Genomic DNA, 26373 nt, shown 5'->3' on the forward strand with positions numbered 1-26373 from the left:
GATGATAGCGTGTAAATCAGGAGGTAGAAAAAAAGATGGAGAGGAAAGAAATGATGTGTTCACACAAGAAAGAAAGAGACATGTTGATGGGATATGCCGGGCTATATAAACATTTTTTTTTTCCAGATGTCCGTTTGTCAATTCTTTTTTTTTTCTTTTTCTTTTTTTTCTATTTCTTTCTTTTTCGCCTTCCACTATTTTTTTTTCTCACTTCCTGGGGTTAGTTGGTCTGGCCAAGCATCAACAAGTGGTCCTCGTGCCTATGGCCCCAGCTTCACGGCTGACAATGCCCTATGGGGGACCCTGGGTCACAAGATTTCATGTGGTAGACCAAGCTAATCCAACGCTAGATATGAAATTGGTTAGACTCGGGGAAAGAGTATGCCAGTCGGAAATGCTATGATCCGGAATACTCGAAACGAAAGTGAACGGAGCATCAAACCTTCGAAGGCTAGTGGACGCCACTAAGCTTTTCTGGCCAAGAAGGAGAGGGCATTGGCGTATCAAGCCGTGGTGCTGAGTGGAGGACCAGGCGCCGAACTTTCAAAGGAACAAGCCTTCTCTCCCACAGAACGCCACTATTGGCCGAGCCGGTGGCCATTCTGTGCAGCTGTCAACTAGTACAAACAACCTTGCCAGTGCTCTAGGGTCCTTGTTTCCGGGGTGCTTCTGTTTAATGACTAGTGCTTACGACGGGCCAGCCAACGGGCAATTCCTTCCAGACCTTAATACCCCGCCTGCCTGACCGATATTTGACCGATGCCTCACATTGTCAAATCAAAGCAAACCAAGGTATCAAAATATAGAATATAGTAGGGTAGCAGAAGAGAATGAAAAAAAGTTTTTTTTTTCTCGAAACTCCACTTTGGGTTGATCCGAGAGTGGATGTCTGACCATGCCCCATATTCGGAAACGCCTCTAATTACAAGAAAACGGGGAAAGGCGAGGAGAGGGGGACGAAAACGTGTGCAGTATGGGCGGCCGAGCCGAGTCCTTGTGATGTGAAGAAAAAAATTCTGCTTCTAATTGTGGATTGCATTCCAGGCGACAAAGGACAAAGCGAAAAGACGGAGAAAAAAAAAAGACGATTCAGTATAGCGCGGGGGGTAAACCCGGGATTGTAGACAGAAAATGGGGCCAGAGTTAAACCTCATCTGGAATCACAGATCAAGAGCGATCCCAGATCTAGCATGGTTGATTCGGCTCAGATGATAACTTAGGGCAAGATGAGAGGCCAAAGAAAGCCAAAGTAGGTGGAAAGAGGGACCGTAGCATTCTGGAACTGCATTCTCCACCGCCACGAGGTATAATTCCTCGGGTGAGATCCATGGGTTGCTTGTCCGGCCTATAATCTTACCCGACCGTGTTGGACTCTTGGTCGCATCCTGTCAGTCTCGGCATTTTTTCGTGCTGTTTCGGAGTTGCCAAGCTTTCGGGGAACCGAGTCGCGGAGAGGTGGACGCGTGGCCCCATTCGAATGCCCATGGGGCGTGGAACCTGGAGATTTGTGCTTCATTCCAACACTTTGCCAGTTCCAGACGCCCGGTGAACAGAACATTGGAGAAATGCTGGGGAGGCAAATCTGGGGTCAAGAGGACGGCAGTTCATTTGGCCAACACCTCCTAGGGGCGGAGATGAGATGCAGCTAGTGTTGCTCCTTTTCCCTTTTCCTTTTCCCTTTTTTTTTTTTTCTTTTCCCAGTCTCCGCTTCACTTTCTTTGGAAATCGATTTTCGCTTCGGCCAACCGAACCCGCTGATACACGTATGCCGATTCTTCCGGTCTCGGCCATAAAAACACTCCTGCCCAATTTTTCTCACTTTCGCCCATGAAGTGACCAATGAACATTGGGTCCTTTCTCCGCCCCTGGCTTCGGCTTTGTCCGTCCTTGAACCAGACTGGTTAGCGTGAAGTCTGTTCGGGATTTTCTGACCTGTAATTTCCTTATGGCTTTGACCTCTTGAGTGATTTACCCCCCAGACCATCTGGGGAAACTCCTGGGGGTTTTGACGGACTAGTGTAACTGGGTCAAAGAACCCTCTGAACATCAGGGTCGACAGGAACGAAAGCGAACGCGAAGGCTTGCTGGTGGGTGGTGGCTGGGGAGCTTGTCGTGGAGAGAGTTCGTGGGGAAGATTCGCGGTGTCTTCCATTTTGAGTGGTTTGCATCAAGTTTCACCAGATCTTACCATCTCACCCATCTCACCATCTCACCCATCTTGCCATCTGACCACAACCTACTGTCACACATGAAATTCCATTCTCGGACTTTTTTTTCTCAGTGTGGGTCGATCGGCATGTGGGGAAAGAAGCAGGGATCTCTCAAGGGCAAGTTGAAGTAGAAAGTCCCCCCAATTCCAAAAAAAAAACTTGATACTGTACAGAGTAGCTTCGATACATTCTACATACCGTTCTTCAACCTCGTCTCTAATAGATCCTTGATTTTTCTTTAGCTAATTCAACCCAGCCCGTTAATTTCCCTTGATCTTCCTCTAAAATTCACTAAAACACATCCCGAGATCGACATGGGTTGCCTGTTCGATCGAGATCTGACCTTGGACCTCCCATTCCCATTACTTCTAAGGATATAATACACGTGGCTCGTAATTAGTGTATTCAAATTCTGAAAACCCAATAAGTATCAATGAATTAATTGAAAGAAGCTGTACCTATCATCTTAAGAGCATAATTCCCATGCTATCTAATTATCACAACTGTGTATCGGCCCCGAGTTATGCCCTTAGCTAATTTGTACCACAATATTGAGGGAATATCATTATTCTTCAAAAACCTATCATCTTAATTTAACTTGCCTCTACTTCTTGCCCGATGGGCGCTGGTTTTTCTTGTTCGGGTGGCTAATATTCAATAGTTTCTTTCTATAAGCAAGCAATTATATGTAAAGCTCTCTATCCTGATTCGCAGGTTCCACCAAGATATCTCCAATCTTGATGCGGCTGTCAGTACATTTGAATATCATATAGAGCTCGAAATTACTGGAGTGCCTACTTGAGAACATAAGCACTTGAGTAGCGTGGAATATATTCTAAGATTCAATTCGTGCATTCAATCTACTTCTTTTGGTCTGTGGTGAGTTTTAGTACTGCATCTGCCTTCACTGGGATACATGCAGCCAAAGATGGACTTTTCAATGTTCCAAACATTAAATCCCTCCTTCCAGATGTCATCTTCCAGCTGAATAAAACACTGGCCTTGATATTCTTTCCGATCTTCAATACTACCATGCACATGTGCAGATATAGACTTCTACCACAGGGTGAACGGAGGTAAAATTGAAACGGTTGACTTGGGTCAAATAGCTTACTCGGCGGGAACGCAAACAACTTAGTCCTCTCAAGCAGAGTAAGGCCCAGCCGTGCAAATTTCATGCGAAAGCTGCAGTGCGAAAGCCAAATTCAGTTTCGAAGGAGAACCGGCTTTCAGTATCTCCAAGAGCGTCTATAAAGCAAGATTATCCCTGATTAACCATGAGCCATTCATTTTCGATGCTATATTTAGAGTGATTGTTGATGCGGGGGCATTCATGCACGACTTTAGGCACTGCCTTGTGCCATCTCTTATATACATCCCTCATATATAGCCCCGGAGGTATATCCAGTCCATGGAAGTTTGCATACGTACCTAGTACGATCAATGTTATATCTCATTGCCCTCATGCGAGATGCTACGTTTTGTTCGATCCACAACGTGTGTCTACCCTTGACTACACTGGATCGAGGAAAACGGAAAACGAAAGGAAAAGGCCAGAAGAAACAACAGTAATGGGATTCTTCGTGCAAAGCGGGATGGAGAGGAGAAAAGGAAGGAGAGAAGGAAAGGAAAGTGAAGCTCTCACTTACCCCCAGGCCTGTGTCTATCTAACTAGTATCTACCCGATCCGGACTACCTCGCACCCTGGGAAACCACATGTCCTAACACGTTTCAACAATGATGTATGAATGTTATAGGCCAAGCCAGCGGATCAAGTTGGAACTAAGTCTATTCGTCAACATCTGAACATTTGAAGGCCCGAGACTTCATTGATTTGCCTGTGCCCTCGGGTCGTAGCCGCCCTGGTAACTCAGCCTCACCCACCATGACTTCATTTTTCGCAAGCCACTTTCAAGGTTCAAATTCGACAAAGCGACAGTCTTTGTCGCATTATTTGGCCCACCTGATATGTAAGTTCAAATCTGGTGAGATCAATAATTCTAATATCTGACAGACTGGTTTCAACATCTCATCGAATATACTGGCCGTAACCACCTACTCTTCGTGGCGAAATCACTGCCCTCATATTTCGGGGCCGAGGACATTGAAACATTTATGATGTCTGAAGACCGATGAACCCTTCAAAATCTCGAGCGCTACCTGATGAAATATTGTCCTGTGGATGATTGATATCAGTTCAATTAAGATTTGCTGGCGGCACCATACCCAATCAGCAGTATCTGCCCCATGCACATTTCCTGCCCAGGCGCACTGCCTCTGTGAACATACAATGCAGACATCTCGAACAAAGCCCGCTCCCCAACAATTGATTGAATGCTATAAGTTGCCTTTTATTTGAATGGTCTTTCAACTAAGAAGGCTGATATAAATAAAGCGAACTCCACAAAGAAAGACTTTCATTGTTATAAATGTCTACTAGTACAATTCAAATCCAGACTCTGGATATCAGTGCGGCGTATCCGCTGGACACTCCACAACAGTATGCCCTACAGATGCCTCAGACTAGGTCAGGACAGATTTACTTACCGTCTTACTCGTGGTAGCAGGAAGATAAAAGAGCCGTACACAGTACATAATACTCGACCAGAGAACAACATGTGGATCGACATGAAGATTCGGACCCACGACTTCTGCACCGAAGGGTCAAAAGTAACCAGAGCACCAACAACACCCACAACGAATGCATTACCTGCACTGGATATACCGAGCACATCTATGCCTCTCGGCCACCTCCCCTGCGAGCTATTCCTCCTCATCGCCAACTTATGCGACACCCAGTCCTTGGTCCGATTGACACAAACATGCAAAGCCTTCCACGGCATTCTAGACGCCGAAAAGATACAGCGCGGGCGGAACGAAGCCCTCCTCCCAGCGGACGTATACAAAGAAAGCTATTTTTACGAAGAGCACCAGATCCCCGGCATAGACCGTCCAATCCGACTTGGCCTTGGCGCCACTCCATTCGCCGTCATCCCACCACTACCGTTATCCCGTCGCGGATTTAATAATGAAGGCCGGCTTGTGAGTGCGGTCCAAAGGGGGAAAATCCACGGCGTCAAAGCCCTTCTGGATATGGGGGCGAATCCCAATTCATACGACTGCAGCGGCGTATGGATTCTTCATACCGCGTGTCATAAGCAGGATATGGAGATGGTGAACCTGCTTCTGAGGTACGGAGCCGATCCCTGTCTGAAAGACATCACGAAACCGCAAGTGGCGCTGGAACATGCGGCGTGGGATGATAAGATAACACAGCGGTTGATAATGGCCGGCACGGATTTGAGTGCACCGCGTGATATTGCGAGCATCGTCGTTCGGAACAGTATTGAGACGATTACGATGGCACTAGAAAAGTGGAGGGATGTGAAGGCGGCTCGCGCGGACAGGCCCTCTCTGGTGCAAAGCGCCGTTTTGCGCGGAGACGAAGATGTCTTGCGGGTGATTCTTGCTCAGCCCGAATCCAGGGATATGCTGAATGACATTTCTGTTTTTTACGGGACGGCTCTTCATGTGGCGCTCAAGAACAAGAAAGAGAATCTAGCGTTGATTTTGATAGCGGCAGGGATCGATGTCGATAGCAAGGGTCCTGATGGGATTACAGGTCTCCATGTGGCATTGCAGCATCAGTGTTTCGATGTGGCTCGTGGTTTGATTGAAGGTGGATGTGCTTTGGATTGCCTTACTTTGGATGGTCAAACTGAGCTTCACTTTGCTGTTAGGGTGAGGTCGGCGGAGATGGTTCGTTTGCTGCTTAGCAAGGGGGTTGACGTCGATTTGGCAGGACCACATGAAAGGACTGCAATATATCGTGCGATTCAGGCGGCGCATGTAGATATCATTCGTGCAATTCTCACGGAGGGGCATCATCGGCCGGATCTGACTGTCAAGGACCACCGGGGGAGGACACCGCTTGAGTTGGCTGAACTTCTGGGCAATGAAGAGGCGGTGCGTATGTTAGTCGAATATTGAATAGTGGTAGCAGTGCATGAGGTACTAGTATGGATTTGAAATTCATCGATCAAGACAACCTTGGAACCTGTTTCGATTGGGCATGTTTGCAATAAGAAAAAAAAGGTAAATAAATAAATCTTGGAAATAAAAAGGCCATAGGCGAGAACCTTGTAAACATCTAGACATCTGATTCGAGAACGGGCCTAGAATTTCAGATCCAACCGTTCCAAGTGACACATGAGACTTGGTCTGGACCACGAACTAGGCATGACGTAGCTTGCGCTCTAGACATCATGCCACGTCAATCTACTTCAGCAAATTTTCATCCAAGGGGTTAAATCCCCGAACAAGACAGTTGTCCAATGCCAATCCAATTGGGACAAATACATAAGAGGAGTTGTTTAAGACTTCAGTGGGATTGTGAATGTTATCACTCTAAAAGACCAGGGGAGGTAACGCCATAGCTGAAACCCAAACGAGTAAAGACCACGTGGATTAGGAATAATAGTAACAAAAGGAAAGCAAAAGGAGCCGGCTGGATGGTACAACGGATGAAATGAGAATTAGAAGAAAGGAAGATCAAGGAGATAGGGCGATCTGGAGAGGGGTCGAGTGTATGTACTGGAATCACATGGGCTGGACCCATCATCCGCGGTATTCATGTCAGGTATGTATGCTGTTGCTCGTGAACTCGTTTCGACGGCAGATCATCACTTCCCAGGGGGTCGGATAGGACTCATTTTCATGTCGGGTACTATAAGTGCCTTCACATTCATCCTCTCCTTGTCCATTCACAGAAAAGAGCTTTGCTTGAATTTCAACCCCCGGTTCAAGTGTCCTCCATTTCGGGTCTTTATCTTCACGGCCACCACCTTAAAAATAGGAAAGAAGTCAAGGGACGGTTGGGTATCATAACGGAGTTGTTTTGGGAAGATTCGCTCAGAATTTAATGATGAGGGCAATCTCGCGGAGTCAAGCGTGGAAAAGGAAGAAAAACGGGGATGGAAAAATCCGACTCAAATTTCGTCCGGGTTGGTGAGCTAATAAGATATAATGTTAGCATATTTCTTATACAGAGAGGGAAAGAATGTCGACAGTATATATAACATACACGAAGAACAGGTCGCGAGTAGTCCTCGTTGTCCTGCAGCGAGACACTGCTATCCCGAGGGCCGTTGGGATAGATGGCGGTGGAGGTCTTCATGCGGTTGTCGGTGAAAGTGGCCTTGCGTCCGAGGTCGGATCCGCCAGCACCACCAGGGAAGACACCACGAGACCAATTTGAGCCCTGGCTTGTTCGGTCGGCCATATCTTGGCTTGGAACGGGGCTCGATGAGCGAGCACGCTTGCGGTAGAAGAAGACGAGGAAAACCAGCGCGCCAACCAGGGCAAGACCACCAAGTACTCCAACGACAATTCCAGCAATCGATCCACCGCTCAGGCCAGAACTCTTTTCGCTAGTGGTGGAGACAGCACTCCCATCGGCACCAGAGGTAGAACTCGAGGCAGAAACGGTAATGGTCTTAACTTGACCATCGGAAGAGGTGGTGTAAGCGACAGTGGGAGCCGTGGTCGTGGTGGAGGATGAAGAGGAGCTATCAGTCTGTGGTCAAAAAATTAGCGAAATGAATTCAAGCACAGAGCATTCGGGGATTAGTTAAAGTACAGTGGAGATGGTGCTCGACGAAGAGCTTGAACTTGAAGTAGTCCCCTAATTCCGGTATTAAAATCGGACCCCCATGAAAGAGCGCGCGGATTCAAAAAAACCAGAATAATCAAAAGGGACTAGAGGGGGGGGACTCTGATGTGAAGAGAAAAACATAATGGAAGACTTACTGTACTGGTTGACGATGAACTGCTACCGCTAGCGGTGCTGGTCGCACTGTTTCCCGAAATTGCAACATAGGCGTATACTCCCATGGTAGAATTACCACAGCTATCTTCGGGATAACCAGGACATCCTGAATCACATTTGGTGGTACTCTCTCGAGTACCAGACGCTGGTACAATATTCGAGCACCAACACAGCTTTTGTTGAAGAATTCCGAAGGCGTAATCAGCGCAGGTTCCTTCACAGAGGCCGTTCGATTGGTAGGTACTCGATGCTAAATAGAATAGTCAGCTCAGAGGTTCAGTCCGAGGTTTCACTTTCCCGCTTCATCACGCACAGGATCCACCGGACACTCCAGTATTTTCCGTAGAACAGTAGGCCAAGGTTGAAGTTGCAAAGGATCGAGGCAGCAGAGCCAATGCCGATAGCAAAAATGAGAGGTGCATGGTGGGCAGAGGTTGGATGTCGAGTCTCAGACTACCAACCAATCTTCGTAATTTTGTAGTTTGTGTGATTTAATTGTGCCTTCCCTCAGTTGGGTTTCCAGCTCGGGTCAAACGAGACGCAGTATTCTTTGTTGGAAGGGCGAAGGGGCTGTTATCCGGGTGTGTGATGTAAAAAGGAAATCGTGTGCCGACCGGTGATGAATGTCGATCACGCATACAGGTTGCGTGGGAAAGGTTGAGAGAAGCGATTGATGATCCCCCACTTAGCCACCAGGGTATTCTTTAAACGAAGGCGACGACAAGTGTTAGAAGGGAATGTTCATGGTTCCCTAACTTGTCTAGTTGGTCAATACCTGGGGAAGTTTTCGGGTTGGATAAGAGTAGGGGAAGGAGAAAAGAGGAGAAAGGGTAGATGAGAGAGTCACGGGGATTAGGAACGTTTCTGCTGAGTTACTGAGTTACTGAGTTATCTCCCGACATTGCCGCTAGCTCGGTGGGGACTCTTTTTTGTACACAGTACATTTGCTATAAGGAGAGACTTTGTTATGTACATGACTTTGGTTTTCTTTGGTTCTTTTTATTTTATTTTATTTAGAAATAGATCTATTCTATTTGTTCTCTGTAAACCAAGTTTATTGTTTTAAGGCTACTGAATGATTCTTTTTCCCTGCAGTAGGTCGCTTGTTTTGCATTTAAAGGACTCGAAAGTGGACGCGCACAAGTAAACTAAATACCAAATTTGGAGTGGTTCCACTTTTCGGTAAGATTGGTAAAGAAACAGAAAAGAAACATGGGTAACATGGAAGCTGAAATGCACTGTGCAACTGGTGCTCACCCTAAAGAATTCATGAACATTCTTGGCCCTTCATACCTTTTTTTTAATTTTTGTTTAATTTAGAAAATCTCTACTCTTTGACTCTTTGTTCTGGTAATCTTTTCTTTTTTTTTCCCATGCGTGACAAGAGGGGCGATAGCGCAAGCTAAAGCCAAGCATACGTAATGTGTGGATCCAAATTGGTCGTTGGTCTGTCTCAGAGCTGCGACCTAAACAAGCCACATAAAGCTCATCCGTAAGCCACAAGTTATGCACTGCAGAATCCTATACAGATAAGAGAGACATGTTCAATCTGGAGATCTAAACAAAAAAATCACATACCCCGTACTAAGATCAAAGATACTATACTGGTATACTAGTATACCAGTATGTACTCTGTACAACCCCAAGTAGTGCTCAGGCATTTCAGAAATTCCATGTCTCAGGATTGCACTAATAACACAAATCAGGTATAAAACCACCCTAGCCCTCCTATCTCATTTCAGTAAAGCCAACGGTTTTTTTTTTTTTTTTTCTTTTTTTTTACAGTTTTGTTACCAGAGCACTCTGACCAACTGGTCTGGAGCACAACCTTTGACCTTTGAACTTTGAACGTAATGAAGTGCTTGATATGATATCCATCACCACTCTGATTGGAAACTCTACCCGTAAACGCCAAAGATGACGATCACGGTGATCAGCCCAGAATAATACCCGAGTGTGACCGGACTTGCATCCCAGAGTATCTTTCCCCTTATATTCCATGTTGCCCCTCAAATAAATTCCAGGTTTTTTTTTTTCTTTTTATCTGTGTATTTTCTATTTTCCGTTTTCCACCCCCTGAATCACATATTTCTGATATCCGAAGGTGTATCCGCTGGTACCATACAATAGTAAACTTCACGGGGAATTAATTTGTTTGGATCCAGACTTGACGGAATCTTGGAAAAGTGGAAACTCAAGATCCACAGTAAATTACCCAAGTCAATGACTCCATGACATATTCTAAAATTCCAACATTCGATCGCGATCCGCTTTGTAATCGATCGCCTTCTCCGTACATCCGCAGTTAACTACTACATACTAGTTACATACTGCGGACCGGACTTCTTTGTTACATATCATCTACCCACTGTCCCGTACATGCATCCCATGAACTACGCCATATACAGAGTATACACATCAGATGCCCAACAGATATTTACTGATTTTCGCTTCAAATACTTAACAGGTACCGCTCCGTATCTTGCATCCTTATCCTTGGAAACATTCGAATCCGCCCGAGGTCCGTCCCTTGGTTCAACATTAAAGTAGTCAGGACACGACGATCTCGAAACTTGAAACTTCCCACTTCCCGAGCCCCAGTTCTTTTTCGTCTTTTTCGCCTCCCAAAAACTCTGGCTTTCAATCCCGTCCATTCATATTGTCCTGCCTTCAACCTTTAATCTCGAGTTTTTCCAGCTTGGACTTGTTTCCTATAGACATCTGGAGAAACGGTGCCTGGTACCTGACCCGACGACCTCTCTTGGGTCCCACATACACGCAGTTCCCAAAATGATCCCTGATCCATCCATTAATATGAGACAAGCCCACCACAATATCGCGGGTGGCGGCAGGGATGTATGTGTAATCCTGCGGACTGGGTTGCACTTGCACTGTACGGAGTAGGCACGGAGCAGGGGGAACATGAATGAACCTTGAATCTTTTTTGTTTTCGTTTTTTTTTTTTTGATGGAAAATTCCATTCAAATGTTCCAAGTCTATTCAAACTGAACACTTCCAGGATCATAATGGCACAGATCTAGATGCCTAATGATCGCCCACCAACCCACCGTTGCTGACCCAAGAAGCTTGTCTTTTGGGGGCCATCGCGACCAACTCGGCTATTCGACACGGATCGGATGGTCGACTTTGCATGAGTTCTCGTCGGGTATCTTCTTTCAGGAACCCGGCATGATTTTTGCTGCGTCTGGTGGCTTGGGGCTGGGGCTTGGCGACAGGGGTTATTGGTGGTGGTTTGTTGATCCGGTAAAGATTTCCATGTGTTGACGTGGTGGCTTGCTTCTAAGAATACATCCCATGTACCGTGATGCTAAGAATATCAATGAGTAAATACAAAACAAAAACAAAGGGGGTTTTTTTTTCTTATGCAGAACTTGACTCTTTGTTTATTGTCTCTGTGAGACCTCAATAATGGATTTCTAGGGTAATGGCAAATGCCTTCGAATGCTGAACGGAGATAATGTGCTCCGTACGTCCCTCGTAGGTGCATAGTAGAGCACCCTCTCTGACGGTCTAGAACATAAGAGTTCATGTTCAAATGTTGACTTATGAGCATGCATAAGTACGCATAGTGAAGCTATATACTGCGTAAAGTTTACTAATATTGTGGTAAATCTTTTAATACTGGCTTCAACCCCCTGAGCGACCGAGTCCAATACCAATAAAACTAGAAAATCAACCTTCAGGACAAAGTATGGCCAGAAGGTTCATACACCTCATTCAAATGTTTGATATTCATTCAGTTCTTCTAGATGAGTCTGGATGATATACCATTTCCAACTGACGGGCAGGTCTTCGTGCTGCCTTAAACAATCGTATCTTGAATGCAAAGCATATTCATTGTCCCAAATTTAATGCTGATGAGACATCTGGATGAGAGCAAAGATAATTGAATGGTGGCCGACCTCAATTGATCTCTTGACTCATCCAATATCACCTCAAGTGTTGCAATATCTCAAGAGCTACTCCAGGGCTTCAAAAGGTAGGTATATAATTCCCGTCTTTCTCTTCCTCCTCTTCTCGAGGTATGACAGGCTACACCAGTGAAAGTTCATTTATCAAACATGTATAGCGTTATCATATTCCAATCATAGTCATATACCATGCCATTACCATCATAATAATCATAATCATGAGCTCCATTTGTAAAAGTTCCATTTCCGGCCCTCAAGGCGGCTATCTCAACGGTGGCCGTCAATGATCCACTCCCGCTCCCTGACATGTCTCCCCCCTAGTCGAATGCGAGGTGGCATTCTACCTACCAAAGAGGCAGAACGGGCAGGAATAGATGCCCGCTCACGGTGCATCTCCTTGATCCGTCGTCGTCGAGTTTGGCGAATGTGGTCAGAAGCTTCAACCAGTTCGTCAATATCAGCCTGCAAGGCGACCAGGTTAGCCTTTTCCGTTCCGGCGCCCCGTTCGAACAAAGAAACCTACCGGTTCAAGAAACGAGAAAATATAGTAATATTCTTTCGTCTCTTCGAATTCATACCCCATATCCTCGATAGCATCACGAACCACCAAGTCCTTGGTGATCTCTGTCCAACGCTCATCGCGTCGTTCCTTGCGCACCTTTGGTCTAGCTCGACCATTGTTTTGAACTTCGACCTCCTCTTCGACCTCAACCTCAGCCTCAGATTCGACCTTGGGGGCACCTTTAGGGGCCACCTCAATAATATCAAGGGCGCCGCTCATCTCAATGGCTTCTTCTTTCGAAGGCGCGTGAACAATAGACCATTCGTCGATACTTTTCTGCGGAACGTCGTCGGCTAAAGACGAAGCTTTCATTTTCTCTATTTTCTTGTCGATTTCATCGAGGTCGCGAGGGATAGTTCTTCGACTACGACTATGGATGCGTTCAGTAACCAAAGGCTCGTCTTCCCGGCCCAGAGACCGGGGACCACGGCGTGAGCGCCATGGATCATGGAAGTCACTAGACGGAACAGTAGTCGGCGAAATGGATTCCTTCCCATCACGACGCGTGATTGAAATATCTTCCTCGGACTCCCGGACGTTTTTTCGAGTCCTGTCAAAATTAATTACTTGCAGAGAAACTATTGGGCAGCTGGAGATACTTACCGGCGGTGCATATCAACCTCATCAAAACTGGTTTCACTAGTGTCGCTTTCCGGACTTGAGATACGTGGTGGTCGAATTTCATCAAATCCTGGCTTGAAGTTAGCGGCAGATCTAGAGGAAAGCAAGTACCAGGCTATCAAACCATGATCAATGTGTCGATGGTGCGTTATGAAATCCTGGTGGATTGGAGGTGCCCGTATAGGTTCCGGTGACGGGTTCCGTCCTGAAGAGGATGACTTGCGGCTTTCTTTGCGGGTAATGACCTCTTCGATTTCTGTGCTTCTTCTGCGAGGACCTCTTTCAACAATTTTTTCTCGTCGGGTATCAATCTCTTCATCTTCTTCTCTCTCCCCCAACCAGATTTCGACCGCCTTGATGAGCGAATATCAATTTCTTCGTCATCCTCTTTATCTGCCCATCCAGATTTGGGCCGTCTTGAGGAGCGAACATCCATCTCCTCGTCAGCTGCAACATCAATCTCGCTCCTCGCTGGTCTAGACCGTCTTGAAGATTTAATGTCGACCTCTTCATCTTTTTCGAAATCTCGCTCGTGTCGGGGCCGTCTTTTGGGCCGAATGTCAATCTCCTCATCTGTCTGTTCCCATCTAGGGTTGGAACGTCTCGAGGACCGAATGTCGATTTCTTCGTCATCATCGGTTTCTCCTCGATCGGGTCTGGATCTTCTTTGGGAACGAGCATCAAACTCATCCTCTCGATCACCGTGCCATCCACTTAGCGATCCTCGACCATATCGTGCCCGTGGTGGACTTTGTTGACGCCGCTTATCCCGCCATCGAACTTCCTCTTCTTCCTCAAGCTCCCGTGGCGAGGGCCTATCTTTCCACTGCATAACTATTTCTTCTTCCTTCGACATGGGCGGTGATGGGTCATTGCGATAGTTTGAGCGCCGCGGTCTTTCTTCCCGCTCGTCGATCATCTCCGCTCCAAATTCCATGTCCCGGCGACGAGGCTTGCGACGTGTTTCAGAGGAGCGAACAAACACCTCGTCTCGCACGTCAGAGTATCGTCGTTCACGAGGTCGTTCGTCTATCTCACCGCGATAGACTGGAGGTTGCGGCGCTTCTACCCCGCGTCGGATCATAATCTCTTCTTCTCCAAGTACTCGTTCTGGCGGAGGTCTTCGTGGACCGCGTCGCTCTCGCTCATCAAAACTAAGGTCCTCTTCCTCAAATTCTGAAGTGCGAGGTCGTCTATTGCGCCGTGTCTCTCTTTCGTCAATGCGCTCGTGACTTCGCCGTGGTCGCGTGCGCGTGTATGACTCTTCCCGCTCGATCGTGGGACCGACGTCATCTGCCGACCTTCTCATGCGCACGGGTGGTGGAAAGTCTCGAGGAGGTCCTATGAAGGTTTCCCGCACAAACTCTCTTGGAGGCCGGTCTCGGATTTGTATACGCTCCATGTCGTCAACTAGAGGCATCGGTTCCCTACGTCTGTATCTCACTTCCTCTTCGAATGAGGACCGCTCGGATCGTCGTGGGCGTCGGCATCTTTCGCGTTCGGATTCGAAATCTTCTCCCTCCCAGTACCCCGGGGGTGGTTGATCCCGGCGAGGCATGGCCAGGGTTGTGAGGTCGTCGTTATTGGGTGCAGGCAAGTCGATACAGTATTCGAGACTATCCGGCGATAAGAAGGAAGGGAACAAGGAAAAAATTGAGAAGAGAAAGTGATCAAAGCTTCTCAAGGCGTCAAGTCATTAGATGTGAAGGTGTGACTGCCCAATCGCAAAGTTTCAGACCTCCTTGTTAGTCGCAAACCGCCTGTACCAGGGCCTTCGGGTGCAAACAAGGGAGCGATTAGGCTTCACAGAACGAGTGTGTATGGGTACCACTTGCTTCTTGCTGTACTTGACGCAATTTGAGCCCCAGCAAGAGGTATCTGATTCCAAAAGTATCCCGGCGGGGTATTCTTGGACAATCACTTCTCGCGCGCGGGTATGTCCCCAAAAATTAAATTCCGCCAAGCAATGACGTGGATCGTGAGAGTAAAAAAGAGAGAAGGCAGAGAAGAGAAGGTGTTACTTCTAGGCAGCGATCACAATCTAAACTGTTTAGATTCTAGAGGTATGCACCGAGAGAAAGCACAGATGCGAGTCGGGAAATACATGGGGCGCAGGCCGCGCATCGACGACATGATCGCTGCCCTATGACCCCGCCTACCCGCTGATGTCACACACAGATTATTGTCACTATATGAACACGAGTATAAGGGTGAACACATTTAGTATATGCATGTGTGGTAATTGTGCATGATAAAAGACATGTTTTTATTTTGTTTACTTTTGTTTACTTTTGTTTACTTTTAGATCTATAGATCGGGAATTGGCTGGATCCATGGTTGAGATCAGGAACCCTTGCTTGGGTCTAACCAGAAATAAGTTGAAACTTGAACCTGGGAACGAATCGCTAATTATGACGTCGGATATTCGGATGTTAGGAAGGCTTGAGTTGGGTATGAAAATATGACAAGGGGTCTTATAGGACCAATTGCCCGGGTGAGAGAGAGAAGGAGAGAAATCGCCACTGGAGAAGACCAGCACACCCATGTCTCTTACAAAGACTCCTCCTTTCATTGGAAAGCCAATCGCATCTGGCCCTTTTCGGACTTTCCTCTGCCACTCCGACCTCCTCGGCCACGATTATTTGCTCTGAGGGAGCTGGTTGGTGTATGGCTTTGCTGTTGAGCGTCCCGTGCTTCTTGTCTGTCCTGAGTTGCTAGGTCTTTAGCAAAATGCCAGTCTTCATGTTCCTCTTTGTCGTATTCGGGAATAGATTTGTCGCATCGCTCGCAGGTAAATTGCGGAATTTGCGAGGTATCATCAAATTGAGCCGCAACGTCCTCTCCGGTGTTAATTACTGGTAGGCCTTGGACTTGTGTAGGTTGGTGACCTTTCTCTAATGTGACAGGAGCGTCGGCTTGAGGTTGATTGAAAAAGCGTTTGATATTATTATCAATCTTTCTCTTTTTACCAACCGGGGATTGCTCGCTGGAGGTAGTAGGGTCGGCATCACGAGGTCTGGTCGCATTAATCAGAGATTTTGTCTGATCGCCGCGAACCAGGAAGCCTGTAATGGCGTTGTTTTGACCCACGCCGTCCTCAAAGCTACTCACACTCAACGATAGGTTTGCACACGGCCACGCCTGCCCATCTGACACCACTTGTCGGAGTAATGTCTTGGCCAGTTCAAAAAGCAACTTTTCATCAATGGTATTGGAGCCAGGGATCGGGATCTGACGGGAGCGACTTTGCACGACTCTATGATGGATAGTGATTATCCGAGGACGACGTCTATTTTCAAGCACACCGTCCTCGACGAGGCGACCGTAAATATCAGCCGCAAAGATGTGCAGCCATTTTTCTGCCTGTTCAATCGAGTTGATACTAGGACGAAACGATTTTGCCGACAACATGGATTTGATCTGCGTTCGAGGATTGACCTCGCTGCGATCCTCTCCTCGGATGGTATTATACAGCCAAGCCGCAGTGTCATCGTCTAATTTGGCGCGAAGCTGTTCAAGGGACACATTGAGAAGATCACTCACTTGCTCAGTTCCGAAGAACGATGTGACCTGATCTCCCAACTTTCCACCTAGCATTCGAATCTGGGTGAATTTGTACCCACCCAGAAATTTTTGAACGGCACGATTCCGTACCACAGTCTGCTTATCAGGCTTATTACAAGCACTGCCTAGTTTCGCAAGCATCTTGTTTCGAGAAACGCCAGCAGAACAGGTGTATTGTAACTTCTCCCAAACAGCGGTTCTGACAGACTTCGTAATCTCCGCGGCCACCATCATGACAACGTCATCCCAGTCTGGGTCATCTTCCTCGCTCTCATGTAGATCCAAGTCTATCAGCGTAGTATCAGACCCCCATTGCAACGCCGTAGTAGGAGGGCAAGGCAGCTCGGCATCTTTCTTCTCGTCTTGCACAATGGGCCGGAGCTCAGGATACCTCTGAAGCAAGACAGAATATATGAGAGGAGATAGATCAATAAAGACTTCATCAACGCTGGCTTTTTCCACGCAGACTGTAGGTGCCTGGGGAATACCATTGACTCCGCCTTCTGATGTATCCGTGCACCACCTTTGCACCTCGTCCTTCATCGTCTGGAGAATTTTGCGCGATGCCGCTCGATAGGGATCTAATGACACCTTATCGGTCTTGACACTCCGAAATGAGTCGTCCCGGTAAGCCCAGCGACCACCCTCACCCTCCCTGAAAGTCGCAACATGTTGCAGGATAATATTCGGGCATAATTTTTGGGCTTCCTCGAATGTCACCATGCGAGTAATGCCGAACGCTCGCGCCGCGTAATTGACGGCAATCAACGACTGCCACTGCCGCACCGCAAGTGGGGTGTCGCGAGGTATGCCCAGGCGCACCATCTCACACTGGGCGTAGAAGGCATCGAGGTCGATATGCGCAATGGCGCGTAAAGGTGTTGCTGTGGAGCCTTGGCGTAGCAATTGAAGGTGGCGGCAGGTGTAGCGGGAGCGTTTCACGGCATCGGGGCTGTTGGTAGGGTCTGCAGACGACATGCCTGGTTATTCGTCATGGTCAGGAGTGATGGCCTGTGTGCAGCAACCTTGGAACCTTAGGATGATCCTAGCTAGGATAGGATGAGAGATCTCTTCCAACCAATTTGGGATATGATGGGGATTCTCGCGACCCTTGGATTGATGTCCTAAAAGGGCTTAGTGCAGGCACGTGTATTTTTCGGAGCCTTACGTTTCGGGTTCCAAACATAAACAAACAAGAGATCTATGGAACCATTTCATAACACTCCAGCTTATCACTGTTAACATCACTTTTATGGCTACATTTTCCGGGTGGCTGGATGTATCTTCATGTCTAGAACTTGACAGGCCAGGTACCATTATCATCCCTGACTCGGGGGGGCATATTTAGCTACCGATTTACTTAAGAGTTGGGAATTTAACAAAAACCCATCTCAGTGCCTGCATGTGTACATGTGAATATGTACGTACAGTACTACCGTAACTGCTGCGGAGTCCACTCGTGAACTCAGACCAGATGTCATGATGGATCGATAGCTGCCAGGTGGACCTTTCAAGATTCAGATTCAATTCTTCAGGAGTGACCCGTGGACGACTTTCAAATCCGTGAACTGTAACATCCACGTTGAAACCTAAATCTCGTCAGCATTGAAAGAAGTCGTTCCAAGGTTCTTTTTCCCACCATCCTCTACAGGTCGAGACCCGACAAGAACCACCTGGGCAATGTGTGATCTCCCGTTTAGCTCGCGCCATGCTGACATAGCCGAGCGCTGAGTGGCCCACCCGCTGACGGAGTTGTGCCCAACACGCATTCATGCCCAACGCTTGTCCTGCGGTTCGGTGGCAACGGTCTGTCGCTATCCCACCGATCTAGCCGCAGATTGGTCCCTTGCTTGCAACCACTGTGACAGAAGGAGGGTGAGGATCATCCCCCGTGGTCCTCCTAGACTCCGATTTGTCCCACCTGGCCGCCTTGCTCACGAGCTCGGGAGGAAAAAATCCCGGTCTTTTCGCCACAAGAAAGTACTCTGTTACTTATACCTTTTAGTCACTTTTATGAGATTGACCGCTACAGGATATTCCAGATGATCCGAATGACCCAATGCTCAATATATACCTAACAATCAGTGTATACACAGTGTACTTTTGGGTACTTGAAGTCAATGAAGACCAATCAAATCCCCTTTGGGAGCCAAAAGTGTATACCCAAAAGGGCACAGACTAAGGAGCAATCCAAGCTGGGATAAGACTATGGGGGATCGGCCTTTGACAAACTTTACGGCGTCTTTTAGGATCAAGACTAGGACAAGGATTGACTCAGGGTTCTTTGGGTTATTAGCCAGGGTCTGTGGATTCTTAGCATCGGTTACGGACAGAGTGGTACAGAGTACTTTTGATTTTTGATTTTTTGGGGGGAATTTTCTTTTTTGCTTTTTTTTTTCTCAATCTAAGCCGTATTAGACCGTGCATGCTTTTTTCTCACGCCTTGACTTGATAGAGAAGTGGGGGGAGTCGTGGCACCAGCCCAAGAGGACGGCCCAACCGCCCTGCCCACTTTAGTTCGCCCCTTCTCCTCTTCTCTCTTTCTTCTTCTCTTTCATCATCAACTTTCTCTCCTCCCCCCCCCTACCTCTCACCTCCCACCTCTCTCGACTTGATTTTTTCCAGGGGAAAAGAACCTGGACATCTCTATAAAAACGGAAGCTAGGAAGTGTGGAACCCTCCAACTTCCCAAACATTCCAGTGGAATCTTGAAATCTCGCCTCGGTGTTTCATTTGCTCCCGCTCTCAGCCTCGCAGACTTGATTTAGTCTCTTCGACCTTGGACCTCGATATTTTTATCTCCCTAGGATTGATTTGATTTATTTGCCCTGGACAACCACTCTGGACTCCAAAGGATACCCTGGATTTTCTCCCCCTGGACAAAAGGACACCAGTTATTTGCTCTTCCGACCATTAGGATCCTCTTTCTCTTCTTTTGGCCATCATCCGTGGATTATATTCGAAATCAGTGAAAAGCTCCCTCAGGATTCGACCTTGCTCCCCGTCATTTAAAGTGGTGACGACTGTGGGCATCTTTTACACCGGTCGCTCTATAGAAATCCAAAGCAAACCTTGTACATTCTTTCCAATATAACGGATCCCACAACCTCCCAACTTACCAAAGGATCTCAATACCCTGGAATTTCCTTTTTTCTTTTTTTTGGCCCGGACTTGAGGATACCATTGAACTGCTTCCCGGACATTTTTATTCCCCAAGGACCACAATATGACAGGCCGTCAAAATGAATACTTTATCCCCGGTGATGGAATCAGCCGCGAGGTGATCCAAGCAGATATCTGTCGCTACCTTGGAAATGATGCACTTGTGCGACCTGGCAGCCATGAAGTCCGTTCTCTATCTTCGTTATGTTATCTTGGATCGTTTTTGACTGACCCCCAACCACAGGGCCGCCCGGGGTTTTTTATTCGTGCTTATCGGAATCTCACATCAGTAAGTGGATATGTTGCGATTATTACCAATAAAAAGCAAGCCCAAACCGACAAGGAGAACACCATCTGACCAAGGACCATCTGGATCAACAGGAAATGATTGCTGATATCAAGGCTGACTCCGCTCGGTGGGAGGCGGATGTCTCACGTCGGGCTGACCTAGGCTATCCACGAGGTAGTTACATTCAAGATGTGAACATGTCACACCCTCCTAACTCTGGCCCAGCCAACTATGCCACTTCCGCTGTCCATGAGGTTCGCCAACAACAACAGCAACAGCAACAACAGCAACAACAACAACAGGGGCCATCCCCAACTACCTTTAGTGCTGCTCCGGCGGCACCGGCCTACATGGAATACCCCCCCAGCTCCTATCCTGGACCCCAGACTGTTTCCTACAACCAAAACCCCTCTTCCTACAACCCTACACATTCGCCTTACGGATCAGGCCAAGCTCCGTACCCCCCACCACAAGTTTCCTACTCTGGCCCCTCTCAACCCGTGGTCACGGCTGCTGACATGCACCCCGCTTCCTATACCTACGCACCCGGATATGGTTACGAGGGTGGCCGAAATGCCCCCAGATACCCAGGGCCCGGCTATAATGACCAGTCGGACTATTCTCCCCAAACCACCGGCATGGCATACCCTCCTACTACTGCCCCAGATCCCCGGATAGGAGGAATGGAGCCAAGATATACCCCGGAATACGAGCAACGCAGTAGACCGCAACCCACCAGAGAACGAGACCCCCACCGCCGGCGGTAAAACAATTTGGCACCGAGGTTTTTGTTCTGTGCATTGCATGCCTTTTTTTCTCCCCCATTGTGGCCCACTGGATGAAATGATCTATTATGCCACCTTGGACTATGATGAAATCCTGGAACTTGACAAAGTCGACAAAGGAAAAAAAAATCACCTTGGATCCTTTCTACTTCTTTCTCTCTCAACAAACAGTCGACTCTGCTTTCTTCTTTACCTCTCCACTCCTGAAAGTCCGGGATGTTCCTAGATAGGAACATAATTCATCAAGTACATGGTCCAAGTCAGGCCTAATTTCCACGATTCGTCGGATATGGATGCCATTTCTTTCCACACGGACTGAATCCCCCACTGGATATCATTGGCCACATCTCGGGTCTGTGACTCGGAGCAAGGCCCACCAGAAGGGTCTTCCACATTTAATAATTCTGTGCTATCGTGCAGTTGGCCGGTTAGGAGTATTATGCGTTGAACGGGGTTTCTTTTCACGAAAACGGTGGCTTTCCTCGGGTTTGAGGTGTTTTGTTCCCTGATCCTTAATGACTGGACCCCAATAAGCCACACTGGGCTTCTTGTCATGATTTTCTTTTTCTATTATTATATCTTTTCTTCATCGGTTGTTTTGATGGTGTACAGGATTTTTGTTCTCATTTTTTAGCCATTTTTGCTCCTTTCCCCTTTGGGACTTTTGACTTTACCTATGGTGGGACATACGGCTCGCGCCTCGCATGTTTGCTTTTTTTATCGGAGCCTTCTGGCTGATGGGAGGGACTGCTTTGATAAAGCGATGCTGATGAACGAACTACATGTAGATATGAGCATATACGGCGTTTTCCGTTCTGTGGTTGACGCTTTGGTTTTGATTGGTCTCATCAATATAATTGAACCTTTCACAGCCATTTCTCTCTCTGGATCGTTCAAGATCAATCATTTTCAGGGCTCAAAAATTCCCAACCTTTGAATCAACGCAGTAGCTATTGTGCCCGTGACACTGGAAGTTTGAACCGGATTGAACACTCGTACCTCTTGAATTGGTGTTTGCTTGTTCAAATAGGGCTATAAAGTTAAGAAAGGTCCAGTTGTTATTGCGACGTAGTTTTGAGTATTCGCATAACCCATGACCGGCTAGCCAACATTGAAGCGCCAGTCTTTGCCCAGCCCGGAGCCCTGGAGCCAATCCGGCCCGGGGGCTTTTAGCATTGAGACCATGGCCATGGTAGTGTGGTAGTTGATAGTGATTACTACTACCATATTCTCGAATCCATTTTTCCGAGGCTATATCTTAATGGCAACAGTCTAAATGAGCTGTCGTTCTCAAATTGTCTTTCTTCTATTTGAATTTCACAGTCCTGCAATATTACATGTATAATACACTTGTTCCCACTAAATCGGTTGTCCCACGGCAACTTCCTGGGGTCCTTTCCAAGGGTCTTCAACGCCGACTTGGGTACTTGGCCTTGTAAGCATGAACAGGGTATGTTTGAAAGCATATGATAAAATTGAAAGCGCGGCTTGAAAGGCTCAACGTGAAGACATGTACCGCAGAGCATTCAAGCTTACAATCTAGGTATCAAACTCCTTAAGGTCATATCTACCTTGATGTCAAAATTGGAAGGATCTATCTATCTAAAAGTTTTCACTCTCGGATCTAGTGACCTATGGGTTTCATATGCAGCACGGCACGTGTCCAGTTTGAACAGGAAAGCGACTCGGTGTTGGTTATATGATCACTCTCAAAACATAGTACATACACTGGCAGCGCAGTGGTCTCGATCCCCGACTGTGCCGAGACCATATACGCAAACAAGATTGGTATCAAAACGCCTCTTTGTGGGGAGAAACAATCAAAAATGGGATCGTTTCTTGCTGGTTAACAAGCCCAGGCTATATCAAACAGCCCTGACGTTAACCTCGGTTATTGAAGGCAACATTGCGAATTTCCTCATCTTTCCATCTCAAACAACGCGCATCCATTCTGAGACCAAAAAAAATTTGTCAAGCATGGGATTTGTTCTTCAGCAGCTCGATGTTTTATTGGTATTTTATTCGTCATCGAATCCCTGGGGGATCGATCGCGGGCCCTTCGGAACTGTGCGCATTGAAGATAGCGGTTAGAATCAGGCAATTAAGTATAGTAGATAGTATACCCGGTAGGTATAATTGACCACTCAGGAGGATTTCTTACGAGGATATGACAGGGGAATAGGCTCTGGGTCAACGTCGCCAAGAGCGCGACGGAGCGGGGGCAAGCCGACCAGCGCAACTGGGCCCATGGAGCCAATGACCAGGGAGAAGAAAATGGCAGGCTTCTCGTGAGCGGCCCAGCGGATGTAGCGAAGGGGAGTCGACCAGAATTGAGGGGCAGACATGGTGAAGGAACAAGGTCTATCGACAAGACTTTGAGGTGAAGATTTTCGATAAATGCGGCGTCAAAGTCCGAAAGACTCCTTAGACCACAATTTCAGGTGTGAAAAACCGAGGACAAGCGAGACCGCTGGGATCTTGTAGTGTTGCGAGAGGGCTGGACCGTTGGCGAGGATCAAAATCGACAGACCGTGGGGAAGAGGTGAGGTTCGAAGGTTCCGGAGGTGTTGCAAGGTCCCGAGAGTCTTGGCATCCGCCCGATTAACACGTCGCCCTTTCTGACGATCTATACAACTCCGAACTTCTCCCCTCACCAACCCCATCACCTCTCCTCCTTTTTCTATTTTCTCAAGGTGTCCCGCTCCGCTGTGCGGAAATATCCTCAAAATGCGGTGGTGCCTTGCGTTGCTTGTCAGCGCCCTTGTGGCTTCGGTAAATGCTCTGAGTAGCTCTGGCAGCCGCCTGTTGGTGGTCTTGGACGATACCACAGAGAAGAGTGCTTACTCGACATTGTGGTCCGATTTGGAAGGTAATTGACAATGATACAAATTTGAAGAATGGTTGCTGACACCAATTCATAGGTCGCGGATATGATCTGTCCTTCGAATCCCCCAAGAGTGACAAGCTGTCCCTCTTCGAACATGGCGAAAGAGCTTACGACCACCTCCTTATCCTTCCCCCAAAGTCGAAGGGTGCGTTCTCTTTACTATACATGGTGGACACCTTTAATTGACTAAATATATTAGGACTCGGCCCTAACCTGACCCCGAAGAATATCCTGGACTTTATGAACAAGGATGGCAACATCCTCCTCGCCCTCTCCGGCAAGGCCTCCACCTCTAGCGCCATCAGCTCCCTTCTCCTCGAAATTGATATCCATCTGTCCAATGACCGCTCCGCCGTCATTCTTGACCACTTCAACTACGACACAATCTCTGCCGCTGAGAAGCACGATGTTCTCTTGCTCGAGCGCCCTGGTTCCTTGCGTTCCGATGTCAAGGCATTCTTTGATGGCGAGGGTGTTCTCGCTCTCCCGCGTGTCGCCCCCCAGACCTTGGGTAGCGACAGTCAGCTTATTGCCCCGATTTTGCGAGCTCCTGCCACCGCTTACGCGTACAACCCCAAGGAGGAGATGCCTTCGCCCGACGACATCGAAGCCACTGGCTCCCAGTTGAACATTGTCTCGGCTGTTCAAGCCCTCAACTCGGCCCGTTTCGTTGTTCTGGGCTCCGTCGAGGCTCTGGAGGACCAGTGGTTCTCCGGCTCTGTCAAGGCTCCCAACGGCAAGAAGGTTCCCACGGTCAACCGTGAGTTTGCTAAGCAATTGACTGGTTGGGCTTTCAAGGAGACTGGTGTCCTGAAAGTCGGAAAGATTGAGCACCACCTGGCCACCGATGGTGAGGTGGCCGCTGAGAACTTGAACCCCAAGATCTACCGTGTTAAGAACGAGACTGTGCGTCAACCTTACATTACCAAGCCCTTTTTGTTCTGATTGAATACTAACTACTATGTCTATTTCTTAGGTTTTCAGCATTGAGGTCTCGGAATACTCCTATGACAAGTGGGTACCCTTCGAGGTCCCCGCCGAGGATGAGCTGCAGCTTGAATTCACTATGCTCTCACCCTTCCACCGCTTGGCCCTCAAGCCTATCAGCCGCACCGAAACTAGCGCTGTGTACAGCACCGATTTCACTATTCCAGACCAACACGGTATCTTCTCGTTCCGCGTTAACTACAAGCGTCCCTTCCTCACCAGTATTGAGGAGAAGCACGAGGTCACCGTGCGCCACTTTGCGCACGATGAATACCCTCGCAGCTGGGCTATCACTGGCGGTTGGGTGTGGATCGCCGGTCTGTGGTCGGTGATCGGAGGTTTCCTGGCCTTCGTCGTTGTCTGGTTATACTCGGCACCTGCGGCAAACAAGGTCAAGAAGACCCAGTGAACATGTATCCAATTTTACCCCCAATGATGATGTGAAATTACATAAACTCTTCTTTTCTTTCCTGCGATTGCATATGTATTCTTAGGCTACAAATCAACCTGAGTTCCCCGCACTTTATCGTCCACGGGTGTCTTATATGCACAGTTCCAAGGGAGATTGGAGATTCGAATTTACGCCAAAGTTTCAATGATAAGAGAGAAATAGTAGAGCTCCAGACCATGCCAGCATGAACGCGAACTTCCACACAATTGTAGAATACATAGAGAAGTCACAGCAAGAAGCATGCTGCTCCGTAGTTGCATCGTTCTTCCCGTAGATGTCCCAGAATTTCTTTACAGACCACGAGTCTTCTCAGGGTCCATCTGCACCTCATCACCGCTGATTTCCTTGACAGTCGTATACGCCGGACGCCCAGCATACAGCTGCTCGGACTGGGTTCCTTGTCCGTCACTCTTGCCCATAGAGATCGGGTGATTTCCTCGGAAACGTTTGCGCATATCGATCATACCACGCCTGTAATGATAGAAAACCCAGAATTAGCCACAGTTGTCCAGAATTTCATCACAACGCCAGACTGTCCAAAGTCCAGCACTGCCGAGTGATGTACTCACCTGCACTCGCTGAATCCCTTCTTCAACTGCTGGCACTTTGTAGGTAATTGCTCTGCCAGTGGAGAGCTCAGGCACTCACGCGGCGTGTGCCGCTGGACCATAATGCAGTCCGACTCCTGCAGGCATTCGGCCAATGCCTCCCCTACAAACATGGTGGTCAGCGCGCTGGGTGGAAAAACAAATTGGGAATGTATGTGTGCTTATAATGAGAAACGCCTAAGCCACATCATTATGGGAGTTAAACTCACTGATATCTGAGCACGAGCTGGGCATCGTGATCTCTGAGAATGGGTGACTGTCAGTGGAATCTCCGGGACAAATTCAGGCGGATCATACAACTCGATTGTAATTGGTTGACCCCGGATGAGTAAGCGCCGCGCCTTGGACGCTTTCACATGTGCAGATGACGTCGCGACCTTGGATGTCAATCTGTCAATTGATTGCTTTTGATCTTCTTCATCACTCGCAGGCTTGTCAGTGTACATTTATACCTTCGTTCTCGTCCAAATATTCTGCATGAATAAATA

At 47.7% G+C, this 26373-nt stretch overlaps 9 protein-coding genes across 9 annotated transcripts; 4 read left to right on the plus strand and 5 right to left on the minus strand.

The window, feature by feature from the left end:
- Nucleotides 1–4095: 4095 nt before the first annotated feature.
- N7466_000704 (uncharacterized protein) lies at nt 4096–4346 on the plus strand (the record flags this gene model as incomplete). The annotated part of the gene is made up of 2 exons (XM_057160102.1): nt 4096–4180; nt 4225–4346. 2 exons carry the CDS (start codon nt 4096–4098, stop codon nt 4344–4346), a joined length of 207 nt encoding a protein of 68 aa, XP_057026350.1.
- Nucleotides 4347–4826: 480 nt separating this feature from the next.
- Nucleotides 4827–6200, plus strand: N7466_000705 (F-box domain and ankyrin repeat protein; the record flags this gene model as incomplete). The annotated part of the gene is made up of 1 exon (XM_057160103.1): nt 4827–6200. One exon carries the CDS (start codon nt 4827–4829, stop codon nt 6198–6200), a length of 1374 nt encoding a protein of 457 aa, XP_057026351.1.
- Nucleotides 6201–7198: 998 nt separating this feature from the next.
- Nucleotides 7199–8459, minus strand: N7466_000706 (Carbohydrate-binding WSC subgroup; the record flags this gene model as incomplete). The annotated part of the gene is made up of 5 exons (XM_057160104.1): nt 7199–7222; nt 7294–7785; nt 7849–7893; nt 8019–8287; nt 8351–8459. 5 exons carry the CDS (start codon nt 8457–8459, stop codon nt 7199–7201), a joined length of 939 nt encoding a protein of 312 aa, XP_057026352.1.
- Nucleotides 8460–12236: 3777 nt separating this feature from the next.
- N7466_000707 (uncharacterized protein) lies at nt 12237–14710 on the minus strand (the record flags this gene model as incomplete). Its single annotated transcript, XM_057160105.1, has 4 exons — nt 12237–12431; nt 12493–13081; nt 13135–13505; nt 13583–14710. 4 exons carry the CDS (start codon nt 14708–14710, stop codon nt 12237–12239), a joined length of 2283 nt encoding a protein of 760 aa, XP_057026353.1.
- A 1010-nt stretch (nt 14711–15720) lies between these two features.
- N7466_000708 (DNA-directed DNA polymerase eta) lies at nt 15721–17694 on the minus strand (the record flags this gene model as incomplete). Its single annotated transcript, XM_057160106.1, has 1 exon — nt 15721–17694. One exon carries the CDS (start codon nt 17692–17694, stop codon nt 15721–15723), a length of 1974 nt encoding a protein of 657 aa, XP_057026354.1.
- A 2248-nt stretch (nt 17695–19942) lies between these two features.
- N7466_000709 (putative transcription factor RfeG) lies at nt 19943–20934 on the plus strand (the record flags this gene model as incomplete). The annotated part of the gene is made up of 3 exons (XM_057160107.1): nt 19943–20062; nt 20123–20167; nt 20242–20934. The coding sequence occupies 3 exons, from the start codon at nt 19943–19945 to the stop codon at nt 20932–20934; spliced, it is 858 nt and encodes a 285-aa protein (XP_057026355.1).
- Nucleotides 20935–22970: 2036 nt separating this feature from the next.
- N7466_000710 (NADH:ubiquinone oxidoreductase subunit NDUFA3) lies at nt 22971–23297 on the minus strand (the record flags this gene model as incomplete). Its single annotated transcript, XM_057160108.1, has 2 exons — nt 22971–23017; nt 23114–23297. The coding sequence occupies 2 exons, from the start codon at nt 23295–23297 to the stop codon at nt 22971–22973; spliced, it is 231 nt and encodes a 76-aa protein (XP_057026356.1).
- Nucleotides 23298–23679: 382 nt separating this feature from the next.
- Nucleotides 23680–25235, plus strand: N7466_000711 (dolichyl-diphosphooligosaccharide-protein glycotransferase; the record flags this gene model as incomplete). Its single annotated transcript, XM_057160109.1, has 4 exons — nt 23680–23821; nt 23874–23984; nt 24039–24745; nt 24816–25235. The coding sequence occupies 4 exons, from the start codon at nt 23680–23682 to the stop codon at nt 25233–25235; spliced, it is 1380 nt and encodes a 459-aa protein (XP_057026357.1).
- A 332-nt stretch (nt 25236–25567) lies between these two features.
- Nucleotides 25568–26119, minus strand: N7466_000712 (PET191 family protein; the record flags this gene model as incomplete). Its single annotated transcript, XM_057160110.1, has 3 exons — nt 25568–25748; nt 25847–25988; nt 26095–26119. 3 exons carry the CDS (start codon nt 26117–26119, stop codon nt 25568–25570), a joined length of 348 nt encoding a protein of 115 aa, XP_057026358.1.
- Between the last annotated feature and the right edge of the window lie 254 nt (nt 26120–26373).

Source organism: Penicillium verhagenii (assembly GCF_028828195.1).
Source record: "Penicillium verhagenii strain IBT 33310 chromosome Unknown utg000002l_segment0_segment0, whole genome shotgun sequence".
Classification (NCBI taxonomy): domain Eukaryota; kingdom Fungi; phylum Ascomycota; class Eurotiomycetes; order Eurotiales; family Aspergillaceae; genus Penicillium; species Penicillium verhagenii.